Source organism: Rhodamnia argentea, chromosome 1, assembly GCF_020921035.1.
Source record: "Rhodamnia argentea isolate NSW1041297 chromosome 1, ASM2092103v1, whole genome shotgun sequence".
NCBI classification, from domain to species: Eukaryota; Viridiplantae; Streptophyta; class Magnoliopsida; order Myrtales; family Myrtaceae; genus Rhodamnia; species Rhodamnia argentea.
Genome location: NC_063150.1, coordinates 4,525,652 through 4,542,634, shown reverse-complemented (window position 1 = coordinate 4,542,634; position 16,983 = coordinate 4,525,652). Strand labels below are relative to the sequence as shown.

The 16,983-nt window shown below is 40.2% G+C and overlaps 2 protein-coding genes across 9 annotated transcripts; one reads left to right on the top strand and one right to left on the bottom strand.

The window, feature by feature from the left end:
- Nucleotides 1-1,340: 1,340 nt before the first annotated feature.
- LOC115757252 (putative GEM-like protein 8) lies at nt 1,341-15,399 on the bottom strand. Of its 3 annotated transcripts, none has more exons than XM_048282609.1 (5): nt 15,392-15,399; nt 2,699-2,883; nt 2,247-2,333; nt 1,819-2,093; nt 1,341-1,730 (listed from the first exon to the last, which is right to left on the bottom strand). In XM_048282609.1, exons 2-5 carry the CDS (start codon nt 2,856-2,858, stop codon nt 1,536-1,538), a joined length of 717 nt encoding a protein of 238 aa, XP_048138566.1. In that variant the 5' UTR covers nt 2,859-2,883; nt 15,392-15,399; the 3' UTR covers nt 1,341-1,535. The 3 variants fall into 3 exon arrangements, with proteins under 3 accessions (XP_048138566.1, XP_048138569.1, XP_030553271.1); XM_048282612.1 differs by lacking the exon at nt 15,392-15,399 and adding an exon at nt 3,205-3,216; XM_030697411.2 differs by lacking the exon at nt 15,392-15,399 and adding an exon at nt 3,016-3,121.
- On the top strand, nt 6,426-13,626 carry LOC115757248. Of its 6 annotated transcripts, XM_048282320.1 has the most exons (10): nt 6,757-7,115; nt 7,236-7,318; nt 7,562-8,265; nt 8,368-8,490; nt 8,581-8,621; nt 8,842-9,638; nt 9,910-11,740; nt 12,471-12,575; nt 12,684-12,858; nt 13,332-13,626. In XM_048282320.1, exons 3-10 carry the CDS (start codon nt 8,251-8,253, stop codon nt 13,536-13,538), a joined length of 3,294 nt encoding a protein of 1,097 aa, XP_048138277.1. In that variant the 5' UTR covers nt 6,757-7,115; nt 7,236-7,318; nt 7,562-8,250; the 3' UTR covers nt 13,539-13,626. The 6 variants fall into 6 exon arrangements, with proteins under 6 accessions (XP_030553257.1, XP_030553261.1, XP_048138277.1 ...); XM_030697397.2 differs by adding an exon at nt 6,426-6,745 and having other exon boundaries at nt 6,946-8,265; XM_048282315.1 differs by having other exon boundaries at nt 7,236-8,265.
- Nucleotides 15,400-16,983: the final 1,584 nt, after the last annotated feature.

Sequence of the window (16,983 nt, the reverse complement as noted above, 5' to 3'; positions counted from 1 at the left end):
TATATCTTGTGAAGTGAAAAACTTCGTCAATGGAAAAATAATACGGTTCTCCTCTTACAAGAGTTTCAGTTCAGTGGGATTAGATCACTTGTGGCTGTAATGCACTCCCCTAAAGTCAGTTCAGGGACAACATAATCATTGGGGAGGTGATCAATGATCTGAATTGTGCGAAGATGCGATATAAAGTCCATTCAGATCAAGATGACAATGATAACATTTTCTTTCACAATACAGATGAGGAAACAGAAGCTTTTATTGGAGCATAGTGCGGCGCACTCCTGATTAGTGGTGGCTGTGAAAGATGTGGTGAATTTGTAAAGCAATACTGCAAGTGTCCACAAGATACAGACAGGCCGATGAATCTTAGTAAAGATATCCAGAAAGAGATTTTGCGAAGACTCTGGATTTGATGACATGCATGGTTTTCAGTGGAAGATGGCTCGTAGTGGATCTAGCAAAATGCGTATGATGCAGAGTACATGCCCCGAAAAGGTTCATTTAACAATCCAAACTCAGCACAGAAGGATGTGCAAACATTTTGCAGAAGAGGGACGAGATATGATCACACTGTTAGGCTTACTGTGCAGCTACTTCTGGTTTGTGCTTCTTATTCTTTGATGTATGCGATGACTAATTATGGTTCTTACTCTTTGTTTCACTTGCAGATCAAACCTTGTTATTTTGATTTACTTTTGAGAATTCATGGTTCATAAAAATCGCATCTCTCAGTTGGGACAAATGTCTGCTCATCCTTGCAAAAGTTCTGTAGATTTGATAATCCGCCGCTATTGGGCTCGTTACACTTTCAGATTTTTTTTTTTTTTATTTTGCCAGTAGTATATAACATTCAGAACATAGATGGCCCCAATGGTTTAATTACTCAACCATCATTTAGCTTGTTGATGATGGTTGGGTACTTGAACAATCATTTTGCAAAAGCTTCTTGATCAATAAAGTTTGTACCCTCTCCTGCTTTGTTTAAAACTTCTGTCTGCTTGTTGTACCATCTACATTAAAAAAGTAGTTTGATTTATGCTGGTTTGTCCAGGAAATGCTCTTGGGATTCAATGGTCCAGCAACAAGCTTTGACATCGAAACAATTTTGCGACAAATTTCGAACTCGCGTTCCGTTTATCGGGTGAAGTAGCTGAAAGTCGTTTCTCAGATATCTTAGTTCTCACTGTCACCAGAGATTAATGTCTGGTTACTGATTCTATCGCGGGTCGGGAGGTTGCTGGGATCTTTCATGTGAAGAGTTTTCGTCAATGTTACCATTTGCTTTACTAGTAGAAAGAGACACCACCTAGAGTAGTTGCAAGTGATAATTGAACATGAAGAGCTACAAGCATGGACTCCTTTCTGGTCATTTTGAAATTGCAAGCACCAGACAAAATCCAAAGTGTTACCTGCAGAGCATATTCCTCTGCTCTGCCAACCAATAAACACACAATTCACTACCTACAAAGAGTCTTTCCTTACTTCAACTAACTTCACAAGGCTTTGGGCACCCAAAGGACAGAAGACAATACTAAACTTCACGACGAGGCTTTCGCTTCTCTGGCCACAGAAAGGGCTTTCTCGAGATTCTTGAAGGCCTTCTCATATCTGAGAAACCCCATGAACCAAAACTCGTAGTCATCTTCGGTTACAATCTGCACGTACTTCTGTGCCGGCTTGTCCACATTCTCGCTCTCATTCGCCGATTTAATCTTCCCTGTCGGTATCAAAACCTGTTGAGGAATCGAAAGAAATCATTTCTCAGTAAACACGCTTGCACTGATCAGATCCATCACATAATTTGACATGAAAAAAGCTCACCTTGTAAGGTGCTTTGACTAGTTCTCCAGTAGGGGAAGGGAAATCTATGGATCGGTCACTGCAGAAGGCAACTTTCTCAGTGGACATGAAGAGAAGTCCTCCTATTGGACCAGATGATGTGGATAAATAGCACTGTGAGGCCTTCAAGAACTTCTCGGTCTCGCTCATGCCGAAGATATGCTTGAAGATGTTCTCCCTCCCGCCTTCTTGGATCACTTTGGCTCCCAAGCTCAGCTTCCCCTTCACGGTTTCGGACAGCTTAGCCCCGAGCTTCACTGCGAATTTCCCCACATGAACACTCTTTACTCAGAATTTCTCACCCACAAATCACCTCAGTGCCTTCTATTTGAACTGCTAGACTCATTACAATAAGACTATGACAATCAAATGCCAAGAGAGAAAACCACAGCTTCAAGATGATTACTTACCATGATCTACCACTCTGTATGCGAAGCTGCTGTGTTTTCTCCCCAACTGCTTGGTGGTGCCCTTCTTGGAGTCCTCTTCATCTGCAACTGGAGAAAGAAAATTTGTCGCATCAGTTCCGAAGCAACAAAAATCAATCTTTCGAAGTGGGAAATATTTCTGATTCAGGGAAACGTGTTGGGTATAAAAAAAAAATCAGTCTCCCAAGCGACCTGCTGGTTCAAACAATCTATCAAGATAAGTACATACGCAACAGGAATCGCTGAAAGAAGCGAACTAAGCACAACCAATCTCCCATGAACACGCAAAACAGTCCCAGAACCAACCCATTTGACCAATCTTTCTCCCTTTTCCCTATGAACTAATTCTGCACCATTTCTGCCAAAATTTGAGATGAGTAAACCAAGATCTGGAACAAATTCCAGAGAGAGAGAGAGAGAGAGAGAGAGCATACTGGCGTCGAAGGAAGGGGTGGGAGAGCGAGAGCCATCCGAAGAAGAAGGGCTCTGGGTTGAGCTGAGATGTTCAGACAGAGAGACGGGTCTCTCTGGAGTTGTCTCGCACGACTTCATCAATGGACTCCCACCAGGACGATCTCTGTACTGGTCCTTCATGTTTGAAATTTGCTTCTCCACTGTTCTTCAGACGCACTATCTTCCTGGTGTTGGTCACAGATAGAGAGAGCGAGAGAGAGAGAGAGAGAGAGAGTAGGGAAATGTGACGACCATAGAAAAGAGATGCAAAAGCTTCCAAGCAGGAATAAACGCAGACAGCGTTTAAAATAAGATATGCCCGGCGGCAGAAATTTCGACCCTCTTTCTCATTCACTCTCCGCATAACTGTATCCGCGTGCGAACACGGAGAAGCGAAAGCTACCGGGATCAGGAGTGCTTCCCAAGCACGCTCAGGATAAATGGATCCTCCCTCGATCACCGGTCGCGTCACATCGGTCGATCATACGGCCTTTAAAATTCGACGCGTTACAACTCTCGTACGAAAAATTATAAGAAATTATAATCTGTTATCCGTCTTCTGTCCCTACTGATTGATATGAATGTGGATCAGGCTATCTCGGCAGCTTCTCATCGTCTTCCTTTTAGCTCTCGAGAAACCAGAAGGCCATTTTCAATTTTTTTTTCCAAGTGTTGTTTGTTTCTCTCACCTCACACTCACAGGTCACAACTGTTTTGCAATCAAAAGTCAAGAAAGGGTGGCCATTCAACTTGGGGTCCCCGTCACGAACCTGGGAGATTTTGACTGGACCGGCGCGCACCCAACTCGTGTGGACGTCAGCATATTGTCGGATGATTATTTATCGACTGGCGAATCAAAATGGACCACGAATTCATTTCTCAACCAACGTATAATAAGTTAAAGTTATTATATAAATTAATTATATATAATAAATCGATGATAAAGGAGTTTAAATTTACGTACCCCAATCAATCTCTATGATCCTCTCTTTATTATTTCTCTCGTTTTTACTGGATCTCAGGCTCACTCGCTTCTCACTCTCATCTCGATTTTCGGTATGGGTTGGATACGAGTGATTAGATCCGCATTTTCCTGAAAAATGGACCAAAACAGATTAAATAATTTATATGAATTGGACTATTTCCTGCCGGACTAGGAACTTCGATCCACCCCGTTAGGCGGATCTACTTTCCATGGTCCTGGCCAACCGGCCGTAGCGTTATGCTGGTGTCAATGCACACCCACATGTGCAGTTCTTGCCGATGGTGGGGGGGCGTCATTGACAGAAGACCAGCAAGAAACTTTTAAGAACAGCCACGGTTTATTACAGGGTCCAAATCTTGGCACGTGCCTGCATGGGCAGTAGCATTAGATACATCCTCCCACACACGGTTGCAAAATTCCTTCTTGGGCCAACCCCTAAAAAAAAAACAAACCCCAAGTGATGGGCTTAGTAAAAAAAAAAAAAACATGTATTTATTATCCTGCACCTTTGTCAATGTGAAAAATATGTTATGCATTCACCATTAAATGATTGACATATAAAGTAACTCGATTACAGAATTAACTCTAAACGCACGTGTCGCTTGTCTAACGATAAATGTATAAGAATGTTTTTATACCGGCGATGGACCCGACGATAGCTCTTATCCAACGTGAGAGAAAAGTATACGTCAACGAGGACTATACTAGAAGGGGCTCGTGGTAGGGCGTAATTTCAGAACCCCGCACAATTTATGAATTATCATACTCTTAAGTTTTTTTTTTTTTTATACTTTTATCTCATAAGAATACAAAAGATCTCATCGGTATTGGCACGAGCACCCTCCGCCACAAAATTGTCAGCTAATCATGTAATTTTTTAAGCGGTCAATGCTACATTATTAGTCTAAGTCATGGCCTACAAAATAAGATCTTTTTATAAATTTTTAAGTGTTGGGTGCATATGAACGAGAGTGTATTAGGTATCAAGTCGGTTTAATACGCCAAATTGTCGGGCAGGGTAGGTTTGGAGTTGGCACTTTGTGAATGGGCCTTCATTTCAATGTTTTGGGCCTCAACCGATATCAATGTCTAAGCCCAATTCATCGTTGCATGACGAAAGGCCCGTTCGGTTGGGATGGACAGTGGGCTTTTCGTGGGCCCAAAGAATAACCGAAACAGCTGACTTCTTGATAAAAAGAGGACTGAATCTCATGTATTGTCCGCAGGTTTTGGCATAGAGTTTCATAGATATGAGAGATGTCTAATGGAGGAAATTCATCCATCATAATCTTCTTTCGAAAAAAATATTACTTTATCGTCGAGGTTACATTAGCACAATGAGATACATGATTGGTCTCGAACTTTTTCATCCTAGCAGCATGGTGCATGAGAAACTTTCAAACGAATCGAATCGAGGGTTCAATATGAATTCCTATTTTGCAAATCCATTTTAAGAAGGATGCTTTAGGCGGATCTCACCTTGGTAGTCGAGCGTCTTCATTGGGACAATATGACATAACACGTAAAAGATCTGGGTTGTGATCTCATGTCCTCTTTCGACCAAAAAAAAAAAATCTCTTGTTCTCTCTCTCCATGTACCGTGTGATGGGCCTTCATTGGTTATTTTTGGGCCTCAAACAATATCTATGATCGGAGCCCAATATCGTCTTTGCATGAAGAAAGGCCCGTTTGGTTGACATGGACAATGGGCTTTTCTTGGGCCGAAAGAATAACCAACATTGCTAATTCTTGATAAAAAGAGGACTCAATCAAAAATTATAAAAAAAAAATTCATAAACCTATTGTAATTATGCCAATCTCGTATTAAACTTTTTTTTTGCGAATTGAGTCATAAAATTTTTGTAATTGTGTTAATTTAGTCCATTTGGGCGATTGGCGCCGAGTGGCAAATTTTTAATGATATATCAATATTTTTGATTTTTTAATAAATTTTCTATCTTTTTTTATGTTCTTCTTTTTAGGGTTTGGACTGGCAGGAAGTTGCTGGCCGAGGGCCGACGACCTCCGCCAGCCCTTGGGCGAGGGCTCGCTCACGACCCTCGGTCGATGGGCCGCCAAATTCAAACCCTAAAATAAAAACAAATAAAAAAAAGACACCAAAAATTATTTAAAAAAGATTTATTTAAATACTATTAAAAATTTGCTACATAATTGCCGACTGGCCAAATGGATTGAATTAGCATAATTGTAAAATTTTTAATACTTAATTGAAAAAAAAATTATGGTCGAATTGACACAATTGTAATATGATTTTAAAATCACATGTATTTTCTATAGGTTTTGGCATAGAGATTCATAGATATGATAAGTGACTACTGAAAGAAATTCATCCATCTTAGTCTTCTTTCAAAAAAATATTACTTCATTATGGATATTATATCAAGACGATGAGATATTCGATCATTTTCTAACTTTTTCATCTTAAACGCATTGTGCCCGAAGATCTTTCAAATGAATCGGGGGTTGAAAACGAATTTGTATTTCGAAGATCCATCTTAAGAAGGATGCTTTAGGCGGATCTTAACTTTGCTAATCAAGTTGCTTCATTGGGACAATGTGACATTAACGTTGTGATCTTTTTGTTTGATCTCATGCTCTCTCTCTCTCTCTCTCTCTCTCTCTGCGTGTACAGCGCCTTCCATGTCTACGAGGTTGGACATCGGTCATTGTCGTGACCATATTAACCCTCCTCGTCTGTTCGGCGAATCCTACACTCACGTTTCATATCAAACCAACCTTTTTCCTGTCGCTTCCGTATCCACTGATCCACTACTAAGGTTTCCTCCCATCGCCGTTCGCAAAAGCCAGAAAAGAACCAAGAAGAATGAGAGTAGAAAAAAGGCAAATGCCCGGAGCCCAAAGCGACTGAGAGTGGACCAAAAGATATCGCATAAAGATTGATGGTCGATGTTCCCTCGCGTCGCACTTATGGCCTCACGGAGGATTTGATAGAGGGTGTGTGCGCGTGTCGGTAATTGAAGCGGCTTCGGTTTTTCTTCTTCTTCCGAGAGCCTGCCTCATGGTTAGCTTGCGCTCGCTCTCTCTCTCTCTGTGCAGAATCAATTGCGTATTAGCTGAATGAATGTTTCTGGCTCTTTTAGGTGTGAATGCAGCGATAAATTAGTCTTCTTGAGACCAACCTTCACTTCTTCCCGATCCTCGTTGCTGTTTTGTTCTCTTTAATGTGCGAATGATTATTTTATCAGCTTAACCCTTGCACAGACAATCCGTCGCCTCTATTTAGGATCTATGTTCGAGATCAATTACTGCCTGGCATTGACTGGACAGTATCTTGAGTTCAATGGGCATCTAAATTTGGAACGTGAGTGGCGATCGGAATATATATAGCGGTGGTGATCGTACCGAAAATCTGAGCCTCACACCTAAATTTGGTGGGAATCTCTTCTTTTAGCAAATGCAAGATAAAAATGGGCTCCACCCATTTTACATTTCTTTTTCCTCTTTTCCAGTCCCTTTAGTCTAATTTAGTCAATGGGCTCGTTATCTTTAAGATGAAAGATTGGCAAGCAGAAACTCCTTTTCGAGACAGTGTTGATTAAAGATCTTCTGTATTGATTACTGGGGTAAGTGTTTGGTCATGGTTTGATTGCTTCTTTCTTTTCTGCTTGTGGTTGGAATCTGGTTTCAAGAGTCGTGGGGAATGTCATTCCTTTCGCTGTCTCAAGTGAAAGGTAAAATTTTTATGGGTTTTGTGGAGCTCGATTTTCTTCTTTTCCTCAGATAAAAAGGAAAAATTTGTATGGCAATACCAATGGAACCACTGCATATGATCTTGGCATAAGTATGCATCATAAACTTAACTAGACGTGTTAGGCAGAGTGAAATGATTTGCTTGATGGTCTGTGGCTGACAGCTTTGTAGTTTCTGTTAGAAACTTGGCATCTAAAGGTAATGCCATTTGCTTTCTGAGTGTATGTAAGTTTTTAGATGAACATTTTTTGCTGCATTTGTGTAGTATATGTATCAGCATGTTTAACATGTTAGCATGAAGCACAAATGAGTTTCGGAGGTTGAGGCCGTTACTTTTATTTTTCTGATGACATTTTGGATCACCGTCTGTTTCGTTGGTCAATTTCATGTTAAAACTTCTGCATATGATTTGTTCGCATGTCATTAATGTATGGATTATTGCGATTATAACATCTCTTACATTTAAAAGGAGGAATGAAGACTATCATTCAATCGGTTGCTTCTATCCTTCCATCAATATGCCAAACCTTAGAGATTGGACAGAGAAAGCTTTTGTGTCGTACAAATAATGGTTAAATGATTGTTCTGTTATGCCTCTTTCTAATTGTTCCACCACTGGTGATCTCATTGTCCACATTCTGCAGCTGTTGCTTAACTACATAAATTAATGACCATGCTAAAATCCTTGCTCTTAGTGATGTTGCTCATATGTCGTATCTTCCTTGCAAAAGTTTCTACTTGTGGAATTCAGCATGTCTATAGATAGAATAGACTTCCTCCAGGCAAAGAATTTGTGTTCTTCTGCTAGATCTCTTAATGCCTCTTGACGTTGAAAGTTTGTATGTTTGAGAACTAGGGTGTTCAAGTGAAGCATCGTCAGAGGCTTTAATATTTTCCTGGCAGCATCATTTTAATTGCTAGTGGCTTCTACAGGATCAAGAAAAGATGCATGGCGTTCTTCAAAAGTCCCATGGCCATGTTCAGATTGTCTCTGACAGTGGGAATGCTTCCTTGCTGATGAAATCTCCATATGGGAATAATTACAGAAATTCAGAGGTCATTCATTAACTCAAGCCAAGTAATTTTGTTGAGCTTTTGCTTGATGAACATTTTGCTAATTTGTTTCTCATTTGTCCTCCACATCAGGACCAGGCACGATCTGTCTTTTTGGGGATCTCCAATCATAGGTAAGGAGCCACTTTCAGTTCATCACTGTTTCTCTTGAACCATTAAGAGTGCAGAAAGAACGTAATTTGAAGCAATTGTTGTAGTTAAGATTATTAAGCTTTTGCACCATTTGTTGTCCATTGTTTATATCATAAACTACACTTCATTTCATTATATTCAGTTTTTGTTTTCTTCATGTTCTGTATTTGCAAGTGATCATTCTTTATCTGAGTTTGTCAGGTATACCGTGTTGACCTTCCTTACCGTTGAATCTGATGGAACTTGGAGAGTTGTCACTGTACCTCTTCAATATCCTGAACAGAGAGGCCACCTGCTTTTTGGTCACATAAACGTGGATAGACTGCACCCAATATTTAGCCCAGCTATTAATGCTACTAATCATAATCGACGAAAAGCACACAAAGGGCCTCAAGGTGGTGGGTCTCTCTTAATGCACTCGAGTACAGCGAGAAAGTCTATTCAATCAGATGCGAGATGCCAATCTCATAAAAAGGCCTTGCCAAACAAGGCTGAATATTCTGGCTGTAACTATGGTCTAAATTCTTCAACCTCCAATTGTGATCCTCGTTTGCTTCAAGGAGACCCTTGTGCAAATGATTCCACTGCAGAGCTTACTGATGGAGTCAAGGCTGACAAGGCTACGAGCAAAATTTCGAGAAATAAAGCAAGAAGAAAAGGGAAACAAAGGAAAAGGCCTCCATTTAATGGTGGTTTGAGGGAATTGGAAGTTTTAGCTGAGGATTTTGACCATGGAAGCTCAATATCCAGAACCTATGGTATGAAAAATGAGGTTGATAGTGAAGGCACAGTTCCATGTGGGACTGGTTCAGAACTTCAGCTTAAAGCTGCTAGAGTCCCTGAAAATTGTGCTGATGATGATAAGAGTGAAGGCATCGACTGCTCTGAAACACCACAGACGAGCATCTCTAATTCTTATGGAAGAGACACATCAAATACGGCTGCCGGTCCTTTTGTTCAGAATACCCATGGGGAGAACAATGGGCATGAATTCAAAGGTAATGATACAGAACTTTTTGCTTTTATCTGGAAGAGGTAAGCAGTAAAAATAGATGCTGTTTTTTATCTTACAAACTAGGATAGACTCTCAGGCATAAATGGCTCCTTAGATTTGGATGTATCCTTGATCAGTTCAAATGAACATGTGAGTGTTCAAGTCCATGTGATTGAATCTGATGAAGTCAGCAGCAACAAACTGTGATGCAGATTTTCAAGCATTGAGCTTCAGAAAGGAATGCTCCTCTGACTGTGACTTGATAAATGATGCAGGAGATTCTCATGGTCGTTGTGCAGAGAGGCATGAGGATTTGGATAGCAGCATCATTATGCCCCTGGTCGTCCCTTGCTGTGATAATAGGGTGAATAAATTAGAATTAGAATCAAACCGTTTGAGTGCCTGTAAAGTGGGTAGTGTTGGGAATTCACATCAACATGCCGGGAAAGGTACTAGTTATCCTGTTTGGCAGAAGGTACAGCAGAAACATGACCAGGAGTGCGTGGATGAGAAGAAGAAGTTATGTTCTACTGAGTCAAAAATTGACACTTCCTGGAGAAAGGCTTCGTTGCTTAAACAAAATGGCAGAGTTGCTGAGGGGAATATGGAATTTAGAACCGAAAATAAGCAGCAGCCACATCCTGAATTCTCACGTAAGTTGAAACGAAAAGGTTTCTTAGATTCAAAAACCGAATCTGATGACTATTCTAGGAAGGGATCTTTCACTAACAAGGCCAAGCTCGAAAAATCAAGTGCTTCCACAAAGATCCGGCCATGTACGAACAAAACTACAGTGCCATCTCAAGTGGATCAAACTGAATGGGAGACTGAATCAAAATCTGTCTCTCAGAAACCGCCAAGGACCGTTTACAGTGTTGCTCCTATTCTGGACAATGAAGATGCAAAATATGAGGATAGTTCATTACCAATATATTGCGCTCGCTCTAACCATATCAATTATTCTGAGCTTCAATCTTCAGCATCAGTTCCCCATCTTTTAGCTGATGAAATTTCTCTGCTAGGAAAAGAAGTTTCTGTAGCTGACTGTAGTAAGCAGAGGTGTAGCCCTGGATCTTTTACACAGAAATGGGTGCCTGTACGCATGAAGAATCCTCTATCAACAGACCCCATCAGATCTGAGAGTTGTCTGGGTCATTCTTGTGATGCAACTGTTGAAGACAGGACTCTACTGTTTCCCAAAGATAAAATAGGCTCAAATGATGGAAATGATATTGAAACAGGAGTCACGTGCAGGTTCGAGGAGTCTAGAAAGGAGAATTATCCTCCCTGTGATGATGAAAGTCTGGTTGAGACCTTGACAAATGAGAAATCATGCATGCTTAAGGAGCAGAATCACGAGGTTGTGCCTTGTAGCTTCTCAAGGGATGAATCAGAAAATCAGAAAAGCTCTGTGGTTCAGATTCATCTAGACAAGATAACAAGGGCTATTCAAGAAGTGCATAGGATACAGTTGGCATCAGAAGCTGTTCATCTTGTAACTGGTGGACCCATTGCTGAGTTTGAGAGGCTGCTATGTTTTTCTTCTCCAGTTCTTTGCCAATCACAGGTTACGGCTGGCTGTAATACTTGCCCAAGAGACCGGGTTGTTGGTTCATTACTCTGCCAACATGAGAGACCCAATGTATCTCTGGGATGCCTGTGGCAGTGGTACAAGAAACATACAAGTTATGGGTTGGAAGTTAGGGGTGAAGATTACATTAACTCAAGTAGAATAGGTGTTGATCGTTTTGCGTTTCGTGCCTATTTTGTTCCTTATTTGTCAGCTGTCCAGCTGTTCAAGAAATGCAGCAGCGGATCAGCCCGCAGCATAAATGGGGTTCCCCGATCTGAGTTGGAGGTTAATGAAAGATCTGAAAAATCTGTTTTCAGTGGCCTTCCCATGTTCTCATTACTAGTACCTCAGGCTCGTAATGGAGTTGCAGGAAAGTTTCTTCGTGCAAACAAGGTGTCTACTTGTCAATCTTCACCTTCTTCTGGAAATAACATGTCCAGTCCTACTGAGAATGAGCACTTTAAGGATTTAGAACTGCTCTTTGAGTATTTTGAGGTGGAGCAACCTCAGCAGAGGCAGCCTTTATATGATAGGTAAGTTTATTTATTTTGCTGAGCTAGGCATTTAATTTATCCTTCCTGGTATTGGATCAAATGGGCCCGTTTAGCTCGGCAGTAGGATAACACCATGGTAAGGTGGAAGTCATCGGTTGGAAGATCATACAAACCATGAGTTCATAGATAGGTGTTTTAACTTATTGCTCGTTTCTTTAATTAGAATTAGTTATTGAGTCTTCTTTTCTCATGAACCTACCATTGGGGCTTCAATTTATGTTGTCTCGTGGTTTTTGGTCAACTGTGAATTCTGTGGTTCTTGCAAATATTGTTCGATGTGAAAGATGCATAGTCGTTTCGTTTTTGCCTACTTTTTGTTCGTTTTTTCTTTCCATTTGCTTGTGACTGGTAAATTTTGTTGGCTTTATCCGTTTACATGGATGGATGAACTATGATTGTAGGATGAAGAGAACTTCTCGACGTCTGACAGGATAATTGGGATAAAAGTAGTATTGTATTACTGTTAGAGGAACTTAGATTTATTTGTTAGAAAAGTATCAGGTCTACTGGTCACATGCCGCTCTATTCTCTTTGGAAGATTTGAACCTGAATTGTTTGCTACAATAACTCTCAGCAGGAAAATCGAAATAGTGCATGCCACATTCCTGTGAAGGTTTATGCCTTGGGTTATTTTCTTAGCTTATTTCATGACTCGCAATTGGTTGGCCTTCTCTACTGGAAAATGGTAATGTTTAAATGTTCATTCCAGGATTCAAGAGCTTGTTGGAGGTTGTGGGCCATCTCGTTCCGGAGTTTATGGAGATCCTTCAAAACTAGACTCTGCGAATCTATGTGATTTGGACCCAAGATCATGGTTTGTATCTATTGAATCAAACCTTGTCTCAAGAGTTTTAAATCTTTAGTTTTAATAGCATGTAACGTTGTCATCATTAAATCATGCGTATATCCTCTGCCATTTCAGGTACTCAGTAGCGTGGTATCCCATCTACAGGATTCCTGATGGTAATTTCCGTGCAGCATTTCTGACGTACCACTCGCTTGGGAACTTGATTTGTAGAGAAGCCACTTTTGATTCTGTCAATGTGAACCCTTGTGTAGTATGTCCCGTAGTAGGTCTGCAGAGTTACAATTGCCAGGTAACGTAACTACTATATTCCCCTGCTTCCTTCGGTTTCCAATTGTGTGTGGATGTGATGCTTTGACGACGCTTTTTGATTCATCCAGAAAATCATGCTCAATAGCTTTCAAAACAAAACCAATGGTGGAAAAATTAATTTCCATTTGTCGTAGCTTAACCCTGTGTTTGTTCAGACCAAGCATGGAGGTGCTGAATTAGGCATCTAATTATTCATGCTCAGGGGGGTATACTGAAATATCTCCTCATCGATTCTGTGAGAACCTAACAATACTTTATGTTGGGTTCTGACCATTACATTTCGACTGTGCAAATATATTTTGCTAAAAGAAGCGGTCAGGTAGCAGCATTGGTCTAAAAACGAGGGCAAGAACTGATGATTCCATGAGAGATGAAATTCAGATCTTGCTTCAAGCATGTTGCACAAAGCGGCACACCTTATAACCTTCATTTGATCTTCATTTATATGAACAGAGTGAGTGCTGGTTCGAGTTGAAGCCCTCTGCACTAAGCCAGAGAAAGGAAGTCTCAAGCTTAGATCCGTCTAAGATCCTGAAGGAGCGGTTGAGGACGCTTGAAGAGGTGGCTTCGCTGATGGCCACAGCTGCTGTCACTAAAGGAGGTCGTAGCATGGTGAATCGACAACCCGATTACGAGTTTTTCCTGTCCAGAAGACACTAGTGAACTACCCGGGTGTTGCGGTCGTGAATGACAGATGTGAAATCGGGAAATTTAGTTTGGCGCTCACCTGAATGAAAGAAAATAACTCGAAAACACACGATGTACACTTCATTTTTCAGCTTTCTTAGTCGTTGTTGTTAATTTTTCTCGATTTTTGTGACTGTACAGGCTTCGCCATTTTTGTACATAGCGTCAATGTACATTTTTTTTCATTTTGCCTGAAGAAACGCATGTCCTTTTTTTTGTTTTTTCAGACTACTGGAGTGCAAGTAGCAGCACTATCCTGATGCCAAATCAGTTCTTAGACTTTGATGCGAATACAGGTCAAACTCATCGCTCTGTTCATAGACGGTGTTGCATAGTGATTGGATGCATTCATAGGTGAATTACACCAGGTAGGTTATAACTATCCAGGCTCAGGGCCCGATACGGGCGGGCCGGGCTTTTCCATGTAAGATTTTGGCCCGAACCCATTTGAATTTCCTTCGGGACTCGAGAACATAGGCGGGTCTCGTGGGCTGACTCTAATAATCGACACCCTAATTGCCATTAATATTCGATTTTCTGTATACAAAAAGTGAAGTTAAGCATGATTTTCCATTTTGTCCTCCTCCCTTAATTTATTTGGCACCCTCGAGTTAAACCTAATTATGTCAGCCGAGGTGAAGATAGTGACTGCATCATCTATCTGGATTGTCTCCATCAATCGACTTTGGGAAAAAGGAGGATTTTTTGGGACTGCCTCGTTCGAAAGATACCTCGTAGAAACATTCTTCACCACAGAATCTCACTCAACTTTGAGGTCTTACGTTTTTGTCTGCATTGAAATCTCTTGGAAGCTTCAAATTTTCTCCCTTAGTCCCATCACCGGATAAGTTAAAATACGGCACAATCAATCGGGGACCCTAGCACGGGGGGGCAAAGGTACTGCACAACCTGTAACGCATTTGGACCGGCGAATCCCGCGAATCACATGCGATGCGTATCGAATTTGTCGCGGGATTGGCGGAGCTGAATGGCCTGGATGAGCAGGACAGCCAGCAAAAATCAAGAAAATGACCCAAGAAGGCGAATAAAGAAGAAGTACACAAGCATAACCTCGTGGCATCCAACACTAATCACCGGAGTCATCAAAGCGAGCCAAAACTATTCCGAAAGGTCAAGACGACCCGCGATCTTCCGTATCGCCTCCGAAAGGAAAAAGTGTCGAAAAAGTCATAAATCTATTGTATTAGTGTCAATTCAGTCCTAAACCTTTTGTATTTATGCTATTTAAGTCGTAAGCCTTTTATTAATACCAATTCAGTCCTAAACCTTTTACAATAGTGCCAATTTAGTCTAAAAAATTTTGTATTTATGCAAATTGAGTCAATTCGGCCAATTTTGATTGGAAATCACTGGCATGGTCGTCGATTATCCTACGTGGCACGGTTAGCGCTAACGTGAATAAATTTTTTAATATTTTTAATATTTTAAATAATTTTTAAAAATAATTTTGAAAAAAAAACCAAAAAAATGCTTTAAAAATTATTTAAAATATTAAAATAATATTAAAAAATGTCCAAGTTAGCGTTAGCCGTGCCATGTAGGACAATCGATATCTACGTCGGCGATTTTAGGTCAAAATTGGCCGGATTAACTCAATTGGTAAATATATAAAAAAAAATTTAGGACTGAATTGGTAACAATACTGAAGGTTTATGACTAAATTAGCATCAATAAAATGTTTAGGACTTAATTAGCACAAATACAAAAGGTTTAGGACTGAATTTATACAAAAAAAAAATTTAGAACTGAATTGGCACTAATGTAATAGGTTTAGGATTTTTTTAACACTTTTCCCCTACCGAAACATCTTTCTCAGCCATTGTCTAGTTCCTACTGCTGTTCGACCAAAAAATAAAAAATTCCTACTGCTGAACTTTCTCCCTGGTGGTGATGAAGATGTCTTCTCAAATGAACTCGTCAAAGGTAAGGTACAGTGGAGCGTTGGAACAATATCTTTTCAGTCCTTGAAGGACACCGTGACTAGAATATGCCTTAGCGCTTAGCATTTTGTGTATGGTGGCTGAATTGTAGCCGTGCCGGGAATCGCTGCCTTCATATCTTCATTTAAAGCGGACGCATCTCGAAAGTAAGAAACTGGTCGAGCGTTATCTAAGTATTGCTGTGAGCCGATGCTTCGATCGACTATCATGTGACAGCTAAATTTGTAATAGAAGTTATGACATCTGTTAAATTTCACGGTCGATACTCTTATCTGCACAGAAGTAAGTACCAATCGACTACTTAATTTATGGTTCCATTTGCGCCGGCGGCCTGTGAATGGCATTAGCGGCCGCATTCACCTTAGCCATCGAACAAATATCCAACTATACCATAGTAATTTTACGTGTTAATTCTTGCTGATTACAAATAATTTAAGGATATGCTGTTGTTCATCCTAAAAAACAAGCACGTGTATGCTATTGGAAAATAATCCATTCTTCGTCTTCTTTTATAAAATTTCTATTCGTTGCGCGGCTGCGTACACGTGCGTGTACTCTTTTGCCGTCAGTATAGATGGCGCCACCCTCCATAATACGACATATTAAAAAACCTATGAGATTTAAATTTTTTTAAAAGAAAAATCAAGGAAAGTTTGTCAAAAAAATCCAAAACTTACTGCACCTATGCGAATTCTGTTTAAACTTTTTAAGTTTATCAATTCGGTCATAAACATTTTCACTTTTTGCTAATTAAGTTCATCTAGCTTATTTTGATAAAAAATATCTGACATGGGCGCCGGTCGTCCTATGTGACATGATCGGCGCCGACGTAAATAATTTTTAATAATATTCTATAATATTTTATTTTTTTCCTCTTTTTTTTCTTTTATGTTTTTTTTTAAGCTAACGGCAAGGGTTGTGAGGCCCTTGCCATCCACTAGGCCAAGGTCGCATGGCCCTTGCTGGTTGCATTGAGGTAGCCTTGCCTAGATTTGGGTGAGGGCCATTCTTGCTGTTGGTAAGATGTCGCGGCCCCTCGCCGGCCGTTGGGGAAAAAAACCTATGAAAGAAAAAAAAAAAAAAGGAAAAAAGAGAAAAAAAAGGAAACTAACAAAAAATTTAAAATAATATTAAAATTTGTCAACATCGGCGTCGGCCGTACTATGTGAGAGAGCCGTCGTCAAGTCAGCAATGTACTATCAAAATTGGCCGGATGGAATAATTGACAAAAAGTAAAAAAAAGTTTAGGAATGAATTGATAAAATTAAAAGGTTTAGAGCAGAATTACCAAAAACGCACAACACGTTTATGACTTTTTGGATAAATTCTCGAAAAAATCAATAACTAACATTTTCCTTAAAAAAAAAAAGGGCCCAAAACAAGCCATAGAATCTTCAGATTCCCTTTATTAGGAATTCAAGTCAACCTTGCTTGAGCATGCGCTAATGAAAGTCAAC

Bases quoted from the DNA above. Each gene is read 5' to 3' on its own strand.
- LOC115757252 (XM_048282609.1), bottom strand. From the start codon at position 2,858: ATGAAGGACCAGTACAGAGATCGTCCTGGTGGGAGTCCATTGATGAAG. The intron at 2,334-2,698 runs GTATGCTCTCTC...TTCTTTCTCCAG, and splicing joins CACCCCTTCCTTCGACGCCA to TTGCAGATGAAGAGGACTCC. The intron at 1,731-1,818 runs GTGAGCTTTTTT...ATTCCTCAACAG, and splicing joins TAGTCAAAGCACCTTACAAG to GTTTTGATACCGACAGGGAA.
- LOC115757248 (XM_030697397.2), top strand. The intron at 9,639-9,909 runs GTAATGATACAG...TAAATGATGCAG, and splicing joins CAATGGGCATGAATTCAAAG to GAGATTCTCATGGTCGTTGT. The intron at 12,576-12,683 runs GTTTGTATCTAT...CTGCCATTTCAG, and splicing joins GATTTGGACCCAAGATCATG to GTACTCAGTAGCGTGGTATC.